This window comes from Cannabis sativa, chromosome 3 (genome assembly GCF_029168945.1).
Source record: "Cannabis sativa cultivar Pink pepper isolate KNU-18-1 chromosome 3, ASM2916894v1, whole genome shotgun sequence".
Classification (NCBI taxonomy): domain Eukaryota; kingdom Viridiplantae; phylum Streptophyta; class Magnoliopsida; order Rosales; family Cannabaceae; genus Cannabis; species Cannabis sativa.
Window position 1 is genome coordinate 44,888,195 of NC_083603.1, and position 19,490 is coordinate 44,907,684.

At 29.9% G+C, this 19,490-nt stretch overlaps 1 protein-coding gene across 1 annotated transcript; it reads right to left on the reverse strand.

Moving 5' to 3' along the window:
• Positions 1-419: 419 nt before the first annotated feature.
• Positions 420-4,500, reverse strand: LOC115711667 (zinc finger CCCH domain-containing protein 43). The gene is made up of 6 exons (XM_030640041.2): positions 3,564-4,500; positions 3,011-3,076; positions 2,643-2,771; positions 2,271-2,549; positions 965-1,234; positions 420-871 (listed from the first exon to the last, which is right to left on the reverse strand). The coding sequence occupies exons 1-6, from the start codon at positions 4,338-4,340 to the stop codon at positions 680-682; spliced, it is 1,713 nt and encodes a 570-aa protein (XP_030495901.2). The 5' UTR covers positions 4,341-4,500; the 3' UTR covers positions 420-679.
• Positions 4,501-19,490: the final 14,990 nt, after the last annotated feature.

The window sequence follows — 19,490 nt, forward strand, 5'->3', positions numbered from 1 at the left end:
AATAGTTCACAAAACTTTATCATTATGATGTACATTTTAGAGGATACAATTTGATAGTGTTATAAATTTTGGAGATACAATACTAATTATTTTTCAAAATAGTTGTACTTAAATAATTTTAAGAGCCCCACACGTGCGAAGCACGTGAGACACCACTAGTATATTAAAAAAGAAAAATAAAAGACAATGACCGATGCTGAGTAGAAACGTTAAAGAAAATGACCAAATCTCATTGATAATCATACTTATCGAGTATAAAGGTCAAAATTAAGACTGTTTCAAAAAAAAAAGGTCAAAATTAAGAAAAAAGATGAACCAATTCGTAAGTAGCACTGTAACAAAAGTATAACACAAGCAAGAATACAACACCCAAAGATAGCTAGCAAGAAAGTTAATCTAAAGCTTAAACACACATAAAATGTTGAAAATGTCTCAATTGCATTGCATTTATATTCGTTGGTAAGCTGACATGAATAATAACATAATTTACATATCTGTTTTAGCAGGATTTTGGTAAATTAAATACTACTAGATAATATCGTTAAGTGAAAAGTGCCATTCCCTCAAGTGGCAGTTGCCAGTTAGGCCAAGGAAAAAGAAAAAAGGTTTATTAAGAAAATTCAAGTTGAGAAAAGAAAGAAACTACAACCCCTTTCCCCTCCGCCAATGCTAAACTAAACTAAACCAACTGCTGAATTGTAGTCTCATTTCGGCTTCTCCTAGCTCCTTCACCGGCCAAGTTACTGTAAAGAGGAGGTTGATTTTCTACACTCGACATGGTTGGCGTCTGCTGTACTGGATGATCATACTTACAAGCAGGTCCAAATTTGCATATTCCGTACCGACTGTAGTATGTGCAGATATTCTGATCCTGGAAATCGAACCAAATATTTAGAGAAAATGATCAAGTGTAAGTTATTTCCAATTAAAGTGATGATATACTCTGCTCGGTGAACAAAATTACCGGTCTCAAAGGCAGGCCCTTGTCGCTAAGGGTACATGGGGAAGCTCCCATAGCAGTCTTCTTTGGATGGTGATATTTGCAATTGGATTTGAACTTACAATCCCCGGTTTTTAAGAAGAAAGTGCACTCGGGTTGGCCAGGCCGTTCTGGATATTCTTCCATTAATTTCTGGGGCGGATGGTGTTGATAAATATTGGTTTCAGTCACAGGGTTGTTCATCACATATGCAGGTGGTGGAGGCAAGTTCCTATCTGGTAGATAAACTGGAGCCTATACAATACACATAAAAGACAAAATTACTATATGCTGCCTTTAGATACATACAAATACATATATTTTATAATAAACAGTTGACCCCTACTCACACTTAACCTATCATTTGACACTTGAGCGTATATTTTATATTATATACTGAACACACATTCCACAATGTGTATTTTAAGTCTTTTGACATTTGTAACAACCGTTTTATACGAGATTCCATAACCTACACAATAAGATTATTTAACCAACCACTCTTTATTTTAATAGAAAAAATACACAACCTACCACTTGAGCCTGCTGATTTTGAATAGTTTATATTATATATTGAGCACACATTCCACAAAGTGGTAATTTAATTCTTTTGACACAGTAACAACAGGTTTAAATGAGATTCCATAACCAACACAACAAGATTAGCCTGAATTTGAAATAGCTTACATTATACATTTTGTTCAGACCAAAAAACAAATGAAAATTTCTAATTGATTATAATTGTTAAAATCCTGCGGTGTCCTTAAATATTTATCGGAAAAAAATCATTCCACTAGCATCTCTCAAAGCATAGTCCAATGCCAAAACATATAAATTAATGACATAAATATATTAAAGCATATGTTAAAACAAGAAAAACCATGTTACACTTGTAATAAAACTCTATCTGAATAATATTGAATTATTTGGTATTATTACTGTTCACAGTAAACAAGAGATCTATAACTGAAACCAAAATCAGGATGATAAGGACTCTAAGCAAGAAACAAAATATGTTGCTGCTTTTAAAAGCAATCAAAAGGGGTGACAAATATAAGTTAAATAATTAATAAAAATGAGGTGATGTGAGCTTAATGATAGCTTGCATGTAAGAAAGGAATGAAATTTAAGCAATAGAATTCAATAAAAAGAATGTGAAATAGAAAAATAAGAGTGTACTCGCTTTAAATTCCTCCTTAAAAATACTCACTAGAAGCATCAAACAAAAAATAAAGTTAATTAAATCTCGGTATTTCAGACAGTAGCAGACAGTTTCTTAGTTTAAAAGTACCTGATACCCATTCCACTCTGAATTTTGTGAAGGAACCCCTTGATTTGGGGAAAGCATCATTGGCATAAAGGGAGCAGTCTCATTCAAAGATCTCGGAGAAGACCAAGATGGTAGAGTTGATTGTCGTGCACCTTGTAATGAGACAGGTCTACCATTACCATATCCTGCAGAAGTATCACTTCCCGCCGCTGCATCAGTTGGATCAGGGTGATTAAACCTGCAGTTTCCTCCATACTTACAGGAGCCAGTTCTCATGTAATATGGGCATTCTTTCTCACCCTGCAATATAAACCACATAAGATGACTAAAAGCAAATATTGCTACTATTATATGTGGATAGGTTACAATATAGACAGAACAATAATGTTATACCACTCGGATTGGCAGACCAACAAAGTTGAACTCTAGAACTGGTGCTAATGGTGCTGCAGAAGTCTTTCCTCTAGTGTGGTTATATTTACACGCTTTTCCAAATTTACATCCCCCTGACCTCAAATAATACTGCAAGAAGCTCAAGGTTTATAACACCACAAATCTATTATTAGTCTGAAAGAGATACATTGCAGTCAAATATGTGGTATAGAAGGTAAGTGAAAAAACCTCCTGAAATCTTATTATATATAACTTTTAACATTCATACCAGTTATGACAAATGGAAATAATCATAACTACGAAAAAATTCACAAAACAAGAGAAACGATCAAATTATAACATTTTGAATCGTTGAAACTATAAAAAACCTTGCATTCTGACTGCCCAGGCTTTTCCGTGGAATCTTCCCTTTCTTTTACTTTCTCCCTAGCACCCTTCAAAACGATAATTCAAAAATGGAAGACACAACATAAGCAAATATAATTGAAAATATATAATAATAAAAACTATATCTTCTTATAAATAATAAACATAATTAAGCTGCAACAAAAATATCAAATCCAGCAAGAAAGAGACTAATCCTCCAAAAGCTAGCATAAATACTTTACTAAGATAACTAGCTTCCTTCCTCCATGAAAAGAGCAAACAATACAGCAAGAAGAAGTATCTCTAATGTTATCCACAACCAGCAAAGTTTCCCACAACAAAACCCACCAACCATAGCACAACCCAACAAACAAGTACATACATCATACATATATATACATATATAGAAACAAATATTGGGAAAGGAAAAAGACATTAGATAGATTAAGACCCACAAAGATAAAGACAATGCATACTCAAACAGCTTCACTTTGAAGTGGAGTAGTGATAAAAAAAATTAATAAATAAATAACAATTGAAGAAGAAGAAGAATACCTGATTGGTTCTCTTTCTAATTGGGTGATTAAACTTGCAATTGGATCCAAACTTACACGTTCCAGTCTTGAGGTAAAAGGAGCAATCTTCAGCTTCAGGCCTCACTGGGTACTGATACTTTCGAATACCACCACCATAACCGTTCTTCTTCTCCATCTCACCGACACCATTATTTACTTCACTTCCATTCTCAGTCTCATTTCCACTCTTATTCTCTCCAACTCCACCATCTTCATCATCGTTCTCTTCTACTTCTCTCTTCCCATCATCATCATCATCATCATCATCATCATCATCATCATTTGCATTCTCGTTCTCACTCACATTCTCATTTCCATCATCACTTCCATTCCGGCTCCCCATTTCTTCACCACTCAAATCCCTGTCAGCAACCTTTTCCTCTTCCTTCTCTTCTTCTTTTTCCTCTTTCTTCTCCTCCTCCTCCTCCTCCAAATCAGGTTTCAGAACCGGCTCTTCCTCGTTCTTCTTCAATTCCAAATTCGTTAGCTCCTGACAAATAGTACCTCCAGTTTCATCTGCATCCTTCTCCTTCTCCTTCTCGACTGCCCCATGAGCGAGATCAGAAGTTTCAGGATCGGGATCACCATTGCTATTATTGTTAGAAGAGGAAGAAGACGGGGGTGGATGCTGAAACCCTAACTGGGTGTCGTGGGTTGAGGGATGGTCGGTAGTATTTTGGGAAAGGGGGATTTCTTCAGAGTGTTCCATTGTTCCTCCACATTTCAAAACCCTAAAATTGGAAAAGGGGGAGAACATCAGAACAGAGAGAGAGATATTAGAGAGAGAGAGAAAGGCCTTCTTTTTGGTGCGAAAACCTTGAAACTTGCTCTCTCTGTCTTTCGCTTCTTTTAGGATCTAATAATAATAATAATAAATGAATTTATTTTTTATGCATTATTTTTTTCAAGAAGAGTTCCACTTCCACCGTGTTATTTTTCCAAATATTTATTCTAATTTTTGGTATGATGATATTTCGAGATTATTAATGGAACAATTACATAAGGCACTAATTTTTGTAAAATATTTACATTTTTACGTTTAAAAGATGTTTTTTTACATTTTTACGGTTTTCTAAAAAATAACACGAAAACAACATAAAATCAACAAGAAAACAACATAAAAGTAACATCAAAATAACATCAAAATAACAACAAAAAATTACATACATATAACAAAAAATTAACAAAAAATTAACAAAATTTCAACATAAAAGACCGTATTTTATGTAAATAAAATCAAAAAAATCGTAAAAATATTTAAAATTCCGTGAAACCGTATTTTTGTTGTTTTTTTATTGTTTTTGTGCATTTGTGAAATTAACCCATTATTAATTAAAAGTTTTTTCATTTTTATACTTTAATTTTTTTTTTTATTTTTACGAAATTCTATAAAAAAAATATTATTGCAAGTAGCGTTGTAATCTAAATTGCAACAAAAAATCGTATAGAAATTCCTATTACAATTAGCGGTGCAATCACTTTAAAAACTCAAACCGTAAATATGAAGAAAAAAAATTAAAAAATACAGCATATGGGATCTATTTTTTTTATTCTACTTTCTATATATTCTATCTATATATTTATATAAAAAATTAAAAAATAAATTAGGTGATATTTTATAAGATTTTTTATTTTTACTAAATTGTGAAGTTTTTTTATTTTATGAAGAAAATTTAATAATAAATATTTTAGAAACAATTTTACTTTAGAAATCATATAGTATATAAATATTATTTTTATTAGTCACAAGTTCTTTCTATCACATATAATAGTTGAATAAATTTTTTTTATTATAAATATTATTTTTATTCAACACTTGATTTTAATATTAATTAAAAAAAAATAGACAACAAATATATTTAATATTAATAGGAATTTTTTTACTTAGGTATAATAAGATTTATCGAAAATTAATAAACAACAAATAAAAATAAAAATAAAATTTAAATATTTTTTTATTATATATGAATAGATATATGTATATATATATTCATTTAGTATTTTGTGTTTTCATGAAAAACATATTTGGTATTTTTTATTTTTAATATTACTTAATTGGTACCTTATATTTTAAAATTGTATATGTTTGGTACCTTAAAGTAAAATTTATCAATTTAACCAAACAGATCTCAGTTATATGTAATCAAATAATTAAATTTGAATTCAGAATTCATAAAATTTTAGACAGTTTGATTGTATTGATAAAATTTTATCAAAAAAAAAAATTGAATTTAGTGTACCAAATATGTATGATTTTAAAATACAAGGTATCGATTAGCATTATTAAAAATACATAGTACCTAACTAGATAAAACATAGGGTACCAAATGTGTAGACACATCCTTATATGTAATAAAATTAGATCATTGCTTGTAATTAGACTTTGAAAGTTTCTTCCAATAACCGATCCAATTCAATTAAAATACAATTACTCACTTCCACTTCAATCCAATTGTAACTGCGTGTCCAATTTTTTGTAATTGGATTGGATTTGACTGAGTCAGTGCAATTAGATCGGTTCAGTGTAATTAGATCATAAATCGGATTTCAATCGTTATTGAGGGCTTGGAAAAAAAAAATTAATGTTAATGTAAAAATATTTGATTACAATTAAAATCACTTTGTCATTATACTTTATTTCGTAAAATAATATATCTAAGTTATAATTTAACTAAATAGAGAGAACAAACAAAAAATTTTAAAACATCAAACTAAAATTTATAATTACTTTATTATATAATTACACGAAGTGCGACTACGTTTATTAATATTTAATAAGAGATTATATATTATTAATTAATTAAAAATAAAAAATAATTACATGTATATAATAACAAATGATTCAATTAAATTAAATAATAACATAATGATTCAAAGTGAGTACTTATAGATCCTTATTTAATTAATAATATCAATAAAGTAAAATACAATAATGATATCAACTTTAATAGTCGTGACTATAAATAAGCTCCGACGATAAAAATTATTTTGAAAATATTTTTTTGCGTCTTTTTTATATAAGAGAGTGTATAGATTTTCTTTTTTTAATAAATATATATTTTTTTTAAAAAAATAATACATAAGAGTATATTTAAAATTATTGGATATAATTTTATTATTCAACTAATAGTTATATATAATTCAACATTTCTATAAACAACTGGATGCAAAGTGCAACATACTTACTAGTACTTTGAATGGTTTACATTATCGACAAGAGATTGTTGGATAATCCTATTTACCATATATGTTTAAAAAAACTTTAAAAAAAAATTATGCAAGTAAATTATTCAACAAAAAATTTAATTTTTACAAAAATAATTTTATAATTATAATAAATACCACTATAAAAAAAAACTTAAAAAATATTTTAATATATATTTTCAAACTAAATTGAGAAAGATATTATAATATGAAATTGTAATTTACACTTCTTTTTGTAATTGAAATTTGTTCATTATTATTTTCTTCCACAACAAATGATGTTATAAAAAAAAAATGAGTTACAAAAATGGTGTTTATTCCAAGTATTAGTATAAATATAAAAAAACTTACATTTTTTTATTAAGAAAAAAGGAGGATCAGATGGACAAATCATTTCCCCACCCTTTCAGTAGCTTTGACAATCTCGAGCCAAACTTAAAATTTTAGTTTTATTTAGTATATTTATAGCTTTTTTATAATTACATTAAACACAACATATATATAGTAGTCAAATAAAATCATGGAGTATTACTAAAATAATGCTCAACTGTGTTTTATGGGGTTGGTTTCATGTGAGTTTTACTGCTCAATGCTGGCAAAAGATCATACCAAATTTTAGAAGGGGGATCTGAGTGATTTTCCTAGCTTGTTCTCTAGTGTTCTAACCCTTTATAGCACTGAAAAAGCATTGTGAAATAGCAATGGTGAGTTGGGCACTTTGGAGAGCATGTAACAATCTTGTTTGGCAGCAAAAACGTGACCATGTTAACGATGTTAATGTTTCAGTATTGCAGTACTTTGTAGATTTTGCTACAATTGCTCGATTTCCTACTGGTATGGTTGGAGATGGAGCTGAATCTTGGGTCAAGCCTCGGGAAAACATAATCAAAGTCTCGGTTGATGCAGCTATTTTCGGAGAAAATTCTTCTTTTGAATTTGGAATTGTTGCGAGAGATTGTCATGGGTACCTTGTTCAAGCTAGGACTGTGTATTATTGGGGTTTGGTGGCACTCGATATGGCTGAAGTATTGGCCATCAAAGAGGCTCTTAGTTGGATCAAGAAGTAATCATGAAATTTGGTAGAGCTTGAATCTGATTGTCTATCGGTTATTCAAGACCTGCATAGTAATGTTTCCTTGATACCAATGTTAGATAAATTAACAATTAACCCAAGATCTATTTGTATATAACATAGAACACAATAATAAGATATAATAATTAGGTATGTGTACCTGATTGATCCATAGCAATTATCTCTGATTGATCCACAACAGTTACTCCAATTTGATAGTGCAATACTATCAACTAAGTCTTCCTCCCTAGATCTCTAAATCAGAAGCAGTTTATTTTATCTGATTATCAAAAGGTATACAATTGTGATGAGACAATATGTATTTATAGAGTTAGGGAGGGACCTTAGCTACAAAACCCTAGTTGAGGCGGGCACTTTGCTCATCAAAGGCTTCAGTCAACTAGAAAAGCCCACACTTCTGCTTCACCTAGACTTTACTCACAGATGCTAAGCCCATTAACAATTGATCACCAACAACATGGGCTAATACAGCAAAGAACTATCCAATCAACCCAAGTTTTAATAAAACCAATAAAATATAATGTAAGCTCAAATAAAAGTCTAACATTCTCCCACTTGGGCTACATTGATTTTAATACATATATATTATATATCAAAATAATTTTGTTTGAAAACGACTCATGGGTTGAACAACAAGAAAACATTTGTGGCCACTTTAAAAAATGATAGTTCTCTGATATCATCTCAACATACCGGTCCAATTTAACCTTTGATAATGAACTATGACAGTCATATTGTTTTTAGCTCAACAAAAGACATTCATAATCACAAATACCAAAGTATTAAATCGACATGGTCAATAAGTCTAGTAGTGTGGTAAGGAATTATGTTCAACATGTGATCAATTTAAAATAACATAATATCCTTATCAGTCCTCAATTTCACTGATACCGTGATGCTTAATAAATAAGCCAGTGAAATTAAACATACACCACTTAAAATAAGTAAGTGTCACTGAACTTGCTTAAAGAATTAAGCCAACAACATATCATTGTCAATAAGCAAATAAATTTAAAAGACAATGATCACAACAATATGAACCACATGCTTTCAATTCAATCATTCTCGAGAATATAACAAAACATAATTGAAAACATATCCATTCAATAATAAAAAATATTGAAACATAAAATGTAGTTCATAACTTTATTCAGAAAATTATAAATAATAATTTCTAAAAACAAACAGAAAACAAAACTCCCACTAACCCAAAAGATCAAAAGATTCTAAAATGCCCATATTAACAACATGTTTATTAAACAGCACGACACTTAACCCTTTGGTTAGAGGATCAGCTAACATCGACTCGGTCTTGCAATTTTCAATAACAATGTCTCCTTTCTTGACCAAGTCTCTGACAGTGAGATACTTTATTTCCATGTGTTTAGAAGCACTACTAATCTTGTTATTCTTTGAAAAGAAAACAGCAGCATCATTATCACAAAAGATTAGCATAGGTGTGGAAATAGAATCAACCACTCGTATCTCCGAAATAAAATTCTTCAGCCACAAAGCTTGCAAAGATGCCCCATAACATGCAACAAACTCAGCATACATAGTAGATGACGTGATCAAAGTACGTTTGACACTCTTCCAAGAAATAGCGGCACTCGCCAAGGTGAAAATATAGCCGTAAGTTGACTTTAAATCATCTACACAACCACCAAAATCGAGATGCGAATAACCAACAACTCGAAGATTGTCAACATGCTTATACACAAGCATAAAACTCTTCGTTCTTTGCAAATATCTCAAAACTTTCTTGGCCGCAACCCAATGATCAAGGCCGGGATCAGATAAATATCTCCCAAGAACATTTACTACGAAAGCTATGTCAGGTCGAGTGCAAACCTGAGCATACATCAAACTCCCTACTACACTTGCATAAGGGATGTTCTTCATTGCTCCTCTTTCCAAGTCGTTCTTAGGACATTGCTGCTTAGTGAACTTGTCCCCTTTCAGAATAGGAACAGAACCAGCTTTACATAAATCCATGTTGAACCTTTTGAGCACACGATTAATGTAAGCTTCTTGAGATAAGCCAAGAACTTTTCGATTCCTGTCACGATGGATCTCAATCCCCAAAACATAAGATGCCTCTCCAAGATCTTTCATATCAAAATTGGAAGACAGAAAATTTTTGGTCTCATTTAGTAGTGACAAATCACTGCTGGCAAGTAAAATGTCATCTACGTAAAGAACAAGAAAAATATAACGACTCCCACTGATCTTCATATAAATACACTGATCAAACTTGTTCTCTACGAAACCAAACGATGTCACGAAGCCTTGTCAAACTTCAAGTACCCTTTGGCGAGATGCCTGTTTGAGACCATAAATGGATCGTTTCAACTTGCAAACTAAGTGTTCTTTTCCATTCTCCTTGTAGCCTTCAGGTTGAGACATATAGACTTCCTCATTCAATTCTCCATTCAAAAAAGCAGTTTTAACATCCATTTGATGCAATTCTAAATCAAAATGCGCAACTAAGGCCATAATAATTCTGAATGAATCTTTAGTGGAAACAGGTGAGAAAGTTTCAGTGTAATCAATACCTTCTCTTTGAGTAAAGCCTTTAGCCACTAAACGCGCTTTAAACCTTTCAATCTGTCCCTTTTTATCCCTTTTAGCCTTTAAAATCCACTTACAACCTATTGGTTTAAAACCATCAGGTAATAAAACTAGCTCCCATACACCATTTTTCTTCATGGAGTCGATCTCATCATCGTAGTTTGCTAACCATTTTGAAGATTGTGGACTATTAAGTGCTTCACTAAAAGTGACAGGATCCACAAAATGATCAATATCATATTCTCCTTCTCCAAGATAAACAAAATTATCATGACACTTTGTTGACTTCTTTTGTCTCTGAGATCTTCTTAGAGGAGGTACTTCTGGAATAACTTCTCTTTGTTGATCATTGTTTTGAATAACATCTTCCACAACTGGAATTTCTTCAATGACAGGATTCTCATTAACAATAGGAGCTTCATCATTAATAGGCCCTTCATCAATAATAAGACCTTCATCATCTTCGATATCGGGGGCCATGTATTCATCAACAATGGGAGCATTACCAACTGGAGTAGGATGGAGACTACTATTATCATCTCTTGAAAATGACATAGGAATACAAATTCCTTTAGAGGACTCCCCCATTTCAAGAGATGTTGAAGGAATTTTTTCAGCAACATCAAATTCCGAAATTTAGCGATGCGAGATTCAACAATTCGCGTACCACGAGTGGGACAGTAAAAGCGATAGCCTTTTGAGCGCATTGGATAACCAATGAAATAACAGCGATTTGTTCTCGGATCTAACTTTTTCAATTTAGGATCATAAATCTTTACTTCAGCTGGACAACCCCATACTCGAAGATGATTTAGACTAGGCTTCCGCCCAGTCCACAACTCAAAAGGGGTCTTGGGAACAGATTTACTGGGAACACGATTTAAAATATAAGTTGGAGTCATAAGTGCTTCACCCCATAAAAACTCTGGAAGATTTGTTCTACTCATCATACTTCTAACCATATCCATGAGAGTGCGATTTCTCCTTTCAGCAACGCCATTTTGCTCAGGTGAACCAGGCATAGTGTATTGAGCAACTATACCATTTTCTTGTAAGTACTCTGCAAAAAGCCCCATGTGTTGTCCAGATTCTGTATAACGACCATAGTATTCTCCTCCACGATCAGAATGAACAACTTTGATGACTCTTCCTAATTGTTTCTCAACCTCATTTCGAAAAATTTTGAGTTTATCAAGGGCGTCAGATTTTTCTTTAATTAAATAGGTGAATCCATAACGAGAAAAATCATCGATAAAAGTAATAAAATACTTGTTTCTGCACAACGTGGTGGAATAAGGACCACTGATGTCTGTGTGGATAATTTCCAATAAAGATTGACTGCGGTTTGCAGTCTTCTTTCTTGTTTTAGTCAATTTTCCACGAGTACAATCAACACAAGTATCCCAATCAGAAGCATCAAGAGGAGGAAGTATTTCAGATTTAATTAAACGATCAACCCTTTCTATGGAAATATGACCCAATCTTTTGTGCCATAACAATAAGGATGTTTCCTTAATATGAGGTCTTTTACCCACAGAATTCACAACATTAAAAGAGGAATCTAAAGGAGCCAATGACAACTTGTAAAGACCATCAGAATAAAAACAATTTCCAATAATTCGAGAGTCAAGCATAATGTCAACATTATCATTTGCAAAATGAAAAGAATATCCTTGTTTAACCAAAAGCGGAAGCGAAACTAAATTCCTTTTAAAAGTAGGAACATAAAAAGTATTGTTCAGAATAATCTTATCACGAGGCTTGTAATTCAAGAATAAATGTTCCAACATAGATAACGTCAACTCGAACATCATTGCCCACTTTAAGCTTGGACTCCCTCTCACTTGGCTTCCTGAGATCCCTTAGCCCCTGTAAGGAAGCAGAAACATGAACAATAGCACCACTGTCTAACCACCAAGAATCAATAGGAACATCAACTAGATTAGATTCAAAACAAACACATGCCAATGGATTACCTGATTGTGCTTGCTTCTTTTCTAACCAAGTTTTAAATTTGTGACAGTCCGTTCTCCGATGCCCCAATTTTTCACAAAAGTAACACTTCACATTAGAGTATTTGGACTTTCCATTGTTATTCTTCTGTTTATTCTTATGCTCCTTACCATTACCATTCTGTTTAGTAGCACCATCATTTTTATTCTTGAATTTTCCTTTTCCTTTGTTGGGCTTGAGGTGAGAAACATAGTTAGCGAGATTCATTCTTCTCCCTTTTAAGCTTGCTTTCTTCGGCTACACACCTTTGAGAAATTAGATCGTGATAGTCCATGTTTGATTGTAAGTGTTGTAGAATTTTGTCTTGATAAGGCTGAAAGAGGCAGGAAGAGCATGAAGAGCTCGATGAATAATGAAAGAGTCAGGAAGAGGAATATTATGATCTTTCAACTTGGACTGAACATTCACCAATTTCAGAATAAAATCACGCACTCCTTTTAATTCATCATACTTAATGGTTGTCATTTCATCCATAAGATGTCCAGCTTCAGCGTTTTCACCAGTGTCATATAATTTTTCTACAGCATTGAAAAACTCTTTGGCATTTGTAGTGTCTGGCAAACCACTCAATAGATGTTCAGGAATGGATCTTTTCATAGTAAGAAGACTAAGTCGACTTGACTTTTCCCATTGTGCATGATGAGTTCTCTCGGCGAGTACATCTTTGAGTCGAGTAAGATCAGTAGGTTTTTCTTCTCGTAGGCACAAGTCCAAATCCATTATGCCTAAAGTAAATTCCACATCTCGTTTCCATGTCTTGTAGTTGGAAGCATTCAAAATATCGATGGAAGCATTATTGTTGTTCACAGAAAAGGAGACTGAAAAATTCAAAAATTAAAACTTGAATAAGCAATATGAGCAATGTATTAGAAAATATTGTAGAATCAACTGGTCATTATAAACTCTCCTTTGGGGTGAGAATATAACACACACATGATCTACCTTCATGAAGTTAACAACAAAGAAAAAATACATATCATTTAAGAATTTTATTACCTTTGGGCAAATAAATTTCTTAAAAATATGTATTAATTCAAGCAAAAAATAATAATAAATTTATATATTTAAATTATTACCTTTGGGCAAATAATTAAAATATATACATTTAATATTAACTCACTTCATGGAATGTGAACTAATATATGTAAATACTACCTTTGGGCAAGTAATTACACATATAGTCAACCAAAAATATAATATTTTCTTCAACATGTGAAATTTGGTGATAAAACAATCATTGAAAATTAATAATTTTCAACCAAATTTCCAAAAGAGATATATAATTGCTTTTATTATATTGATAAGCAAAAAATAAAGTGTCCACCATAACACATTATTTTTGTATCAAACAACCAAGTTTTATAACTTTAGAACAACAAATAATCAAAAGATGTGAATATAAGAAAATTGGTGGAGACTACATAGTCAAAATAAATTAAATAAGAGAGTGACTATGTTTTATGGAACGAGAAGAAACTCAAAAAATTTTCTATGATTGACAAATTTCGAAAAATCATCAAAAATTATTTTTAATAATTTTTTTTAACTGCATAATTATCATTAAAATAATAATAATTATTAAACGGAGTCAAAAAATTAATTAAAAATCATAGAAAAATCAGAAATTGAATTTTAAGCACGCTGGAAAAAAGAACGTCGAAAACCGATGCCCCACGTGGCCGCACCGCCCCCACGCGCCACCTGCGCGAGTGGGCTTCGCGGCCTGGCTGCTTCTTCTTCTTTCTGGGCGGGTTCCAGTCGGGTCACGCGACCCGTTTCGGCCCAGTCGGGTCTGGTCGTGTTTTCCGGCCAAAAACTCGACGAAAACACCGGAATTTGGATGGGTTTTGCTCGGGATTGAATTTCTAATTGATCTATGCTACTAATTTCGGGTATTAAAGACTAAAAAACAATAGATCTAAAGAAAAGCGATCCAAAAAATAAAGAGCATAAAAAAATTGATTTGGAATATCAATCTTAATTACCATACAAAATTAATCATTTAAGAACATTCATAAACAATTAATAATGAGATATCTATAATCAATTTTAGATTAAAAACCATAAAATCAAAATACACAATTATAATTTCACATTATAATCATATAAACCCTAAAACTTTAAAATTAAAATTCTCTTAATATAGACTATGAATTCAAACATATAATATATCAATTGAAAGAGAATTTAAAGATCAATAAAATCCCTAAAGTTTTAAGATTTATAAACAAAAAATTACACATAAAATAATAACGAAATTAATATGAAATTATGGATAATTAATATATACAAATTAATTATACTAATTATAGGTTCTAAATCATATACAATAGGCAATCTGATACCACATGTTAGATAAATTAACAATTAACCCAAGATCTATTTGTATATAACATAGAACACAATAATAAGATATAATAATTAGGTATGTGTACCTGATTGATCCATAGCAATTATCTCTGATTGATCCACAACAGTTACTCCAATTTGATAGTGCAATACTATCAACTAAGTCTTCCTCCCTAGATCTCTAAATCAGAAGCAGTTTATTTTATCTGATTATCAAAAGGTATACAATTGTGATGAGACAATATGTATTTATAGAGTTAGGGAGGGGACTTAGCTACAAAACCCTAGTTGGGTGGGCACGCTCATCAAAGGCTTCAGTCAACTAGAAAAGCCCACACTTCTGCTTCACCTAGACTTTACTCACAGATGCTAAGCCCATTAACAATTGATCACCAACAACATGGGCTAATACAGCAAAGAACTATCCAATCAACCCAAGTTTTAATAAAACCAATAAAATATAATGTAAGCTCAAATAAAAGTCTAACAACCATCGCTTAGGGTAGTTGTACATGACTGCGGTAAGCTTTTTCTTTCTCTAAATAATATTTTTTTTTGTTTTTTATTAAACGATCTGCTAATATGGTTGCTCATTGTTTTGCAAAGATTATCATGTTCTTTTTTAGATCGAATTTTCAACAAGAGTGATGTTTCTATTAAATTACAGTCTTATTTATTACCTGATTTAACAAATTAATAAAATTTCAATTTGATTAATTCAAGAAAATAATAAATGAGATTTTTTTTGATAAGATATTAAAATATATTGAATCAAGATAATTAATGTAAAAATAAATCTTAATATATAAATTTATAACAATTATAGAATAATGTAATTTTCATAATATTAAACATTAAATAAATTTGCTGACATCATTATTAAAATATATATGTTAAATGGTATTCGTAAAATAAACGATCTAATCCAATCTGCACGATTCAATTAACAAAATGTGAATATTAGCATTATGCAGATTGGATTGGATTGAAAAATTTAAAATCCGTACTTGTGCGAATTGAGATGTTGATTGACATGTAAAAATAACGATTCAATCCAATTCACACATATTTATAAAAAAAAATTAAAAAAGTTATATAACAAATAATATTTTAATGTAAAGAAATTAGTAATTTAAACGTCTAATACATAAAATACAATTATATTTCAAAACTTAATAGATCAAATGTATATTTCATTTTTATATATAATTTTTTTCTATATACAATTTAAAATAAAATAAAACATTTTTTCATACATAAAATTTTGTTTCTTCCTTTCAATTTGTTATTTTATTTATTTTAATTTATTGTTGAACACATAAAATAACAATAACTTATTTTATTTTATTGTTAGTTATATAGAAAAAAAAAATCGTAAATATTAAATAATTTAATATTAAAAAGTAACTAATCTAAAATAATCGATTCAATCCGTACTTTTGCAAATTAGATTGGATTAGATTTGAGCTATTGTACGGATTGGATTGAATTTAAAAAATAAAATCTATATTTAGTGCAAATCGAATGCATTATGAACAAAATAACACAGATCCAATTGGATCAACACTCTATTAAATGAGTTTGTTATATTAGTAGCAACTAGGCTACATTACACATTGTGGTAATAAATAACTTCATTGAAAGGCTAAGCCTATGAGCACATTTCCCAATATTATTTTATCTAAACTATTAAATACTTCCATTACTATTGTCATATATATTTAATTAATGATGTTTCTTTTTAACAGCAAAAAAAAAAAAAATAAACAAAAAAAAAAAAGCACGACCCTCTATTGCTAATGTTAAATATCATTTAGAAAAATGATGAAAAATACCAACTGTGTAAAGGAAAAATAATGATAACTATCTGCAAAGATTATTAAAATTAATCATCTACTTAATTTTTCACCAAAATAAATAAATAAATGAGTTTTCGTCAAACTTTTTAATAAAATAGTTTTATCATTATTTTGTTACATATCTTTTATTATTTTAAAACTTAAGAAAATATATATTTTAAATATCATGATACCTTCCATTTCAAATATATATACATTTTCTGTTATTAGTAGTATTATTATAAGATATAAATTCTTTTCAATAATTTTTTTTTAATCAGAATCGAATAAAAGATTAGTGTTAATAGATTTTGTAAAATAAATAGTAATATATATTTTTTAATCAGAATCGAATAAAAGATAAAAGATTAGTGTTAATAGATTTTGTAAAATAAATAGTAATATAGTATCATTAGAATTTTCGAAATTGATTCTAAAATTCAAGATGTTTATGTATATCATCAATTCTGAGTTTTTTTTTTTAATAAATTCTGAGTGTTCTAAGTTATCTTTTTCTAGCCAAAAGTTAAGGCTATTTTCACTTCTTTTTTGCTTTTCAAGGAATTCAAAGCCATCCTTTTTGACGAATAATAGTATGGTGTCAATAAAAATATGATTCTTTCTTTGTGTAAGGTGAACCAACTATCTATTAATTATTATCCAGGGTTTTGGATTAATAAAGGGTGCACTTTCAAAGCTCAATATCAACCTAAACAAGCTCATTTTTAGCACAATCAAATTAATAAATCAATCCACTAGGATCATAAGTCTAGTTTATAGACACGATAAGATCGAACTACTTTGGTCCAAGAAAGAGTATCTTGGTTGAGAATGAAAGGTCCATCAGGACAAATCCAGATACTCACATGGAATATTCTAGAACGGGCAACTGAAGAGATATCTAGAAACCTTTGAATATCATCCTCAGTGTCAGCTCAAGCTATGGGCAAGAGGGACAATTGCCCGATTGCCCAAGGCCCATTTTATTTTAAAAAAAAGCCCTTTTTTACATATATATCTTAGGAATAATTACATAAGACATCATTTATTGTAAAATAATTACATTTTTACGTTCAAAAATTTTTTTAAATTTTTTTTACGGTTTTCCAAAAAATAACACGAAAACAACATAAAATCAACAAGAAAACTACATAAAAATAATACGAATATAACATCAAAATAACAACAAAAAATAACATACAAATAACAAAAACTCAACAACAAATTAACAAGATTACAACATAAAAAGACTGTATTTTCTGTAAATAAAATCAAAAAATCGTAAAAATGTTTAAAATTTCGTGAAACCGTATTTTTGTAATTTTTTTAGTGTTTTAATGCTTTTGTGAAATAATCCCTATATCTTATACCAATAGCAATACCTTAAGGGCTTGTTTGGTACGCAAGATTGGATTGGATTAAATAGGTTAATATGTCCAATCCAGTGTTTGGACTTGTTAGAAGTCTGGATAACTAATCCAGCTAATCTTATCTGTCTGGGATTATTTATCTCATCTAGTAGGGTGGGATAAATAATCTCATGCAGGTGAGATTTTTTTTATCATTTTTTAAATTTTGATTTTATTAATATTTTCTAAATTTAATAAGAATTTAAATGAAAAAATTATCACACATTTATTTATAATTTTTTTTAATAAAAAATGTATTCATTAAAATTACTAATTAGTGAAAATGTATAATTTTAAATTATTATACATAAGTTTTCAAAATTTAAAATATTATTAATTAAACAAAGTTACTTAAATTGATTCCAAGAGAAACAATATAACAATAAAATTGTATATTATTTTTAAATTACTACAAAATTTATATAAATATTTTAAAAAATTAATATTTACATTAAATTTAGCATAAACAATTTTATATTATTCAAGTATTTTTATTTTACTATTTTAATTATTTATTAAATAAAAATATAATAAATTATTTTATTATATATTTATGATATATATACTTAATTAATTAAGATATATTATTTTATTTTATCTTATAATTTAATTATTTTTTATTTTTTTATTCTACGAATCATTCATTTTTATTTGTTTATTATTAGAAATTTTAATTTTAATTTAATATTATATATTTTTATTTTAATTTAAGTTTTTTTTTCTAAAAGGAAATAAATAAAATAGTCCAAACTATTCTTAAATTTACTTAATTCAGTCTTGTCCAGTTCAGTCCAGTCCAATTTTTTTCAGTCTAATCTAGTATCCTGCGTACCAAACGGACCCTAGATGTGCTAATAATCCCTGCCTTTTAGCTTTCTCAATAATTTTATATAATAAATTAGTCTTCTCAGTGATAATTATAGAAGTACAATCGGTCTCCTAATTTCCTAACTTATATTGCTAGTGATGATGTAAATAATAAACTTTTCTTTTTGAAAAAAAAAATGTAAATAATAAACTTATATGAACACATAAGTCAACATTTCGTTTTCAATAAAATAAAAAAGTCAGCTTATTATTCACCTGGGTTTTCAACTTGGTCAATTAAATTTGAGATAATACTGCAGCTGATTTGAATGTGTAAATACAAAGGGAAATTTCACTATTTGACCCTAATAAAACATCTCATATCAAAATTTATACCCTTCACTAATTTATACAAAACAATTCCACTATTACTCATTTCTACCCAAAATACCCCTCAAATTTAATTTTCCTATTCTCTCTCTCTCTCTCTTTCCGTCTTTCCCTCTCTCTCTCTCTGTCGTTCCCTCTCTCTCTGTCGTTCCCTCTTCGACTCGCCTCTGCCCCACGACGACGACCCAACGACCACCCGTGCCCGTCGAAACCACCACGAACTACCACCAACC

Coding starts and splice junctions, on each gene's coding strand:
- LOC115711667 (XM_030640041.2), bottom strand. CDS start 4,340: ATGTTCTCCCCCTTTTCCAATTTTAGGGTTTTGAAATGTGGAGGAACA. Junction 3,077..3,563: donor TTAGAAAGAGAACCAATCAG/GTATTCTTCTTC, acceptor ATCGTTTTGAAG/GGTGCTAGGGAGAAAGTAAA. Junction 2,550..2,642: donor TTGGTCTGCCAATCCGAGTG/GTATAACATTAT, acceptor TTTATATTGCAG/GGTGAGAAAGAATGCCCATA.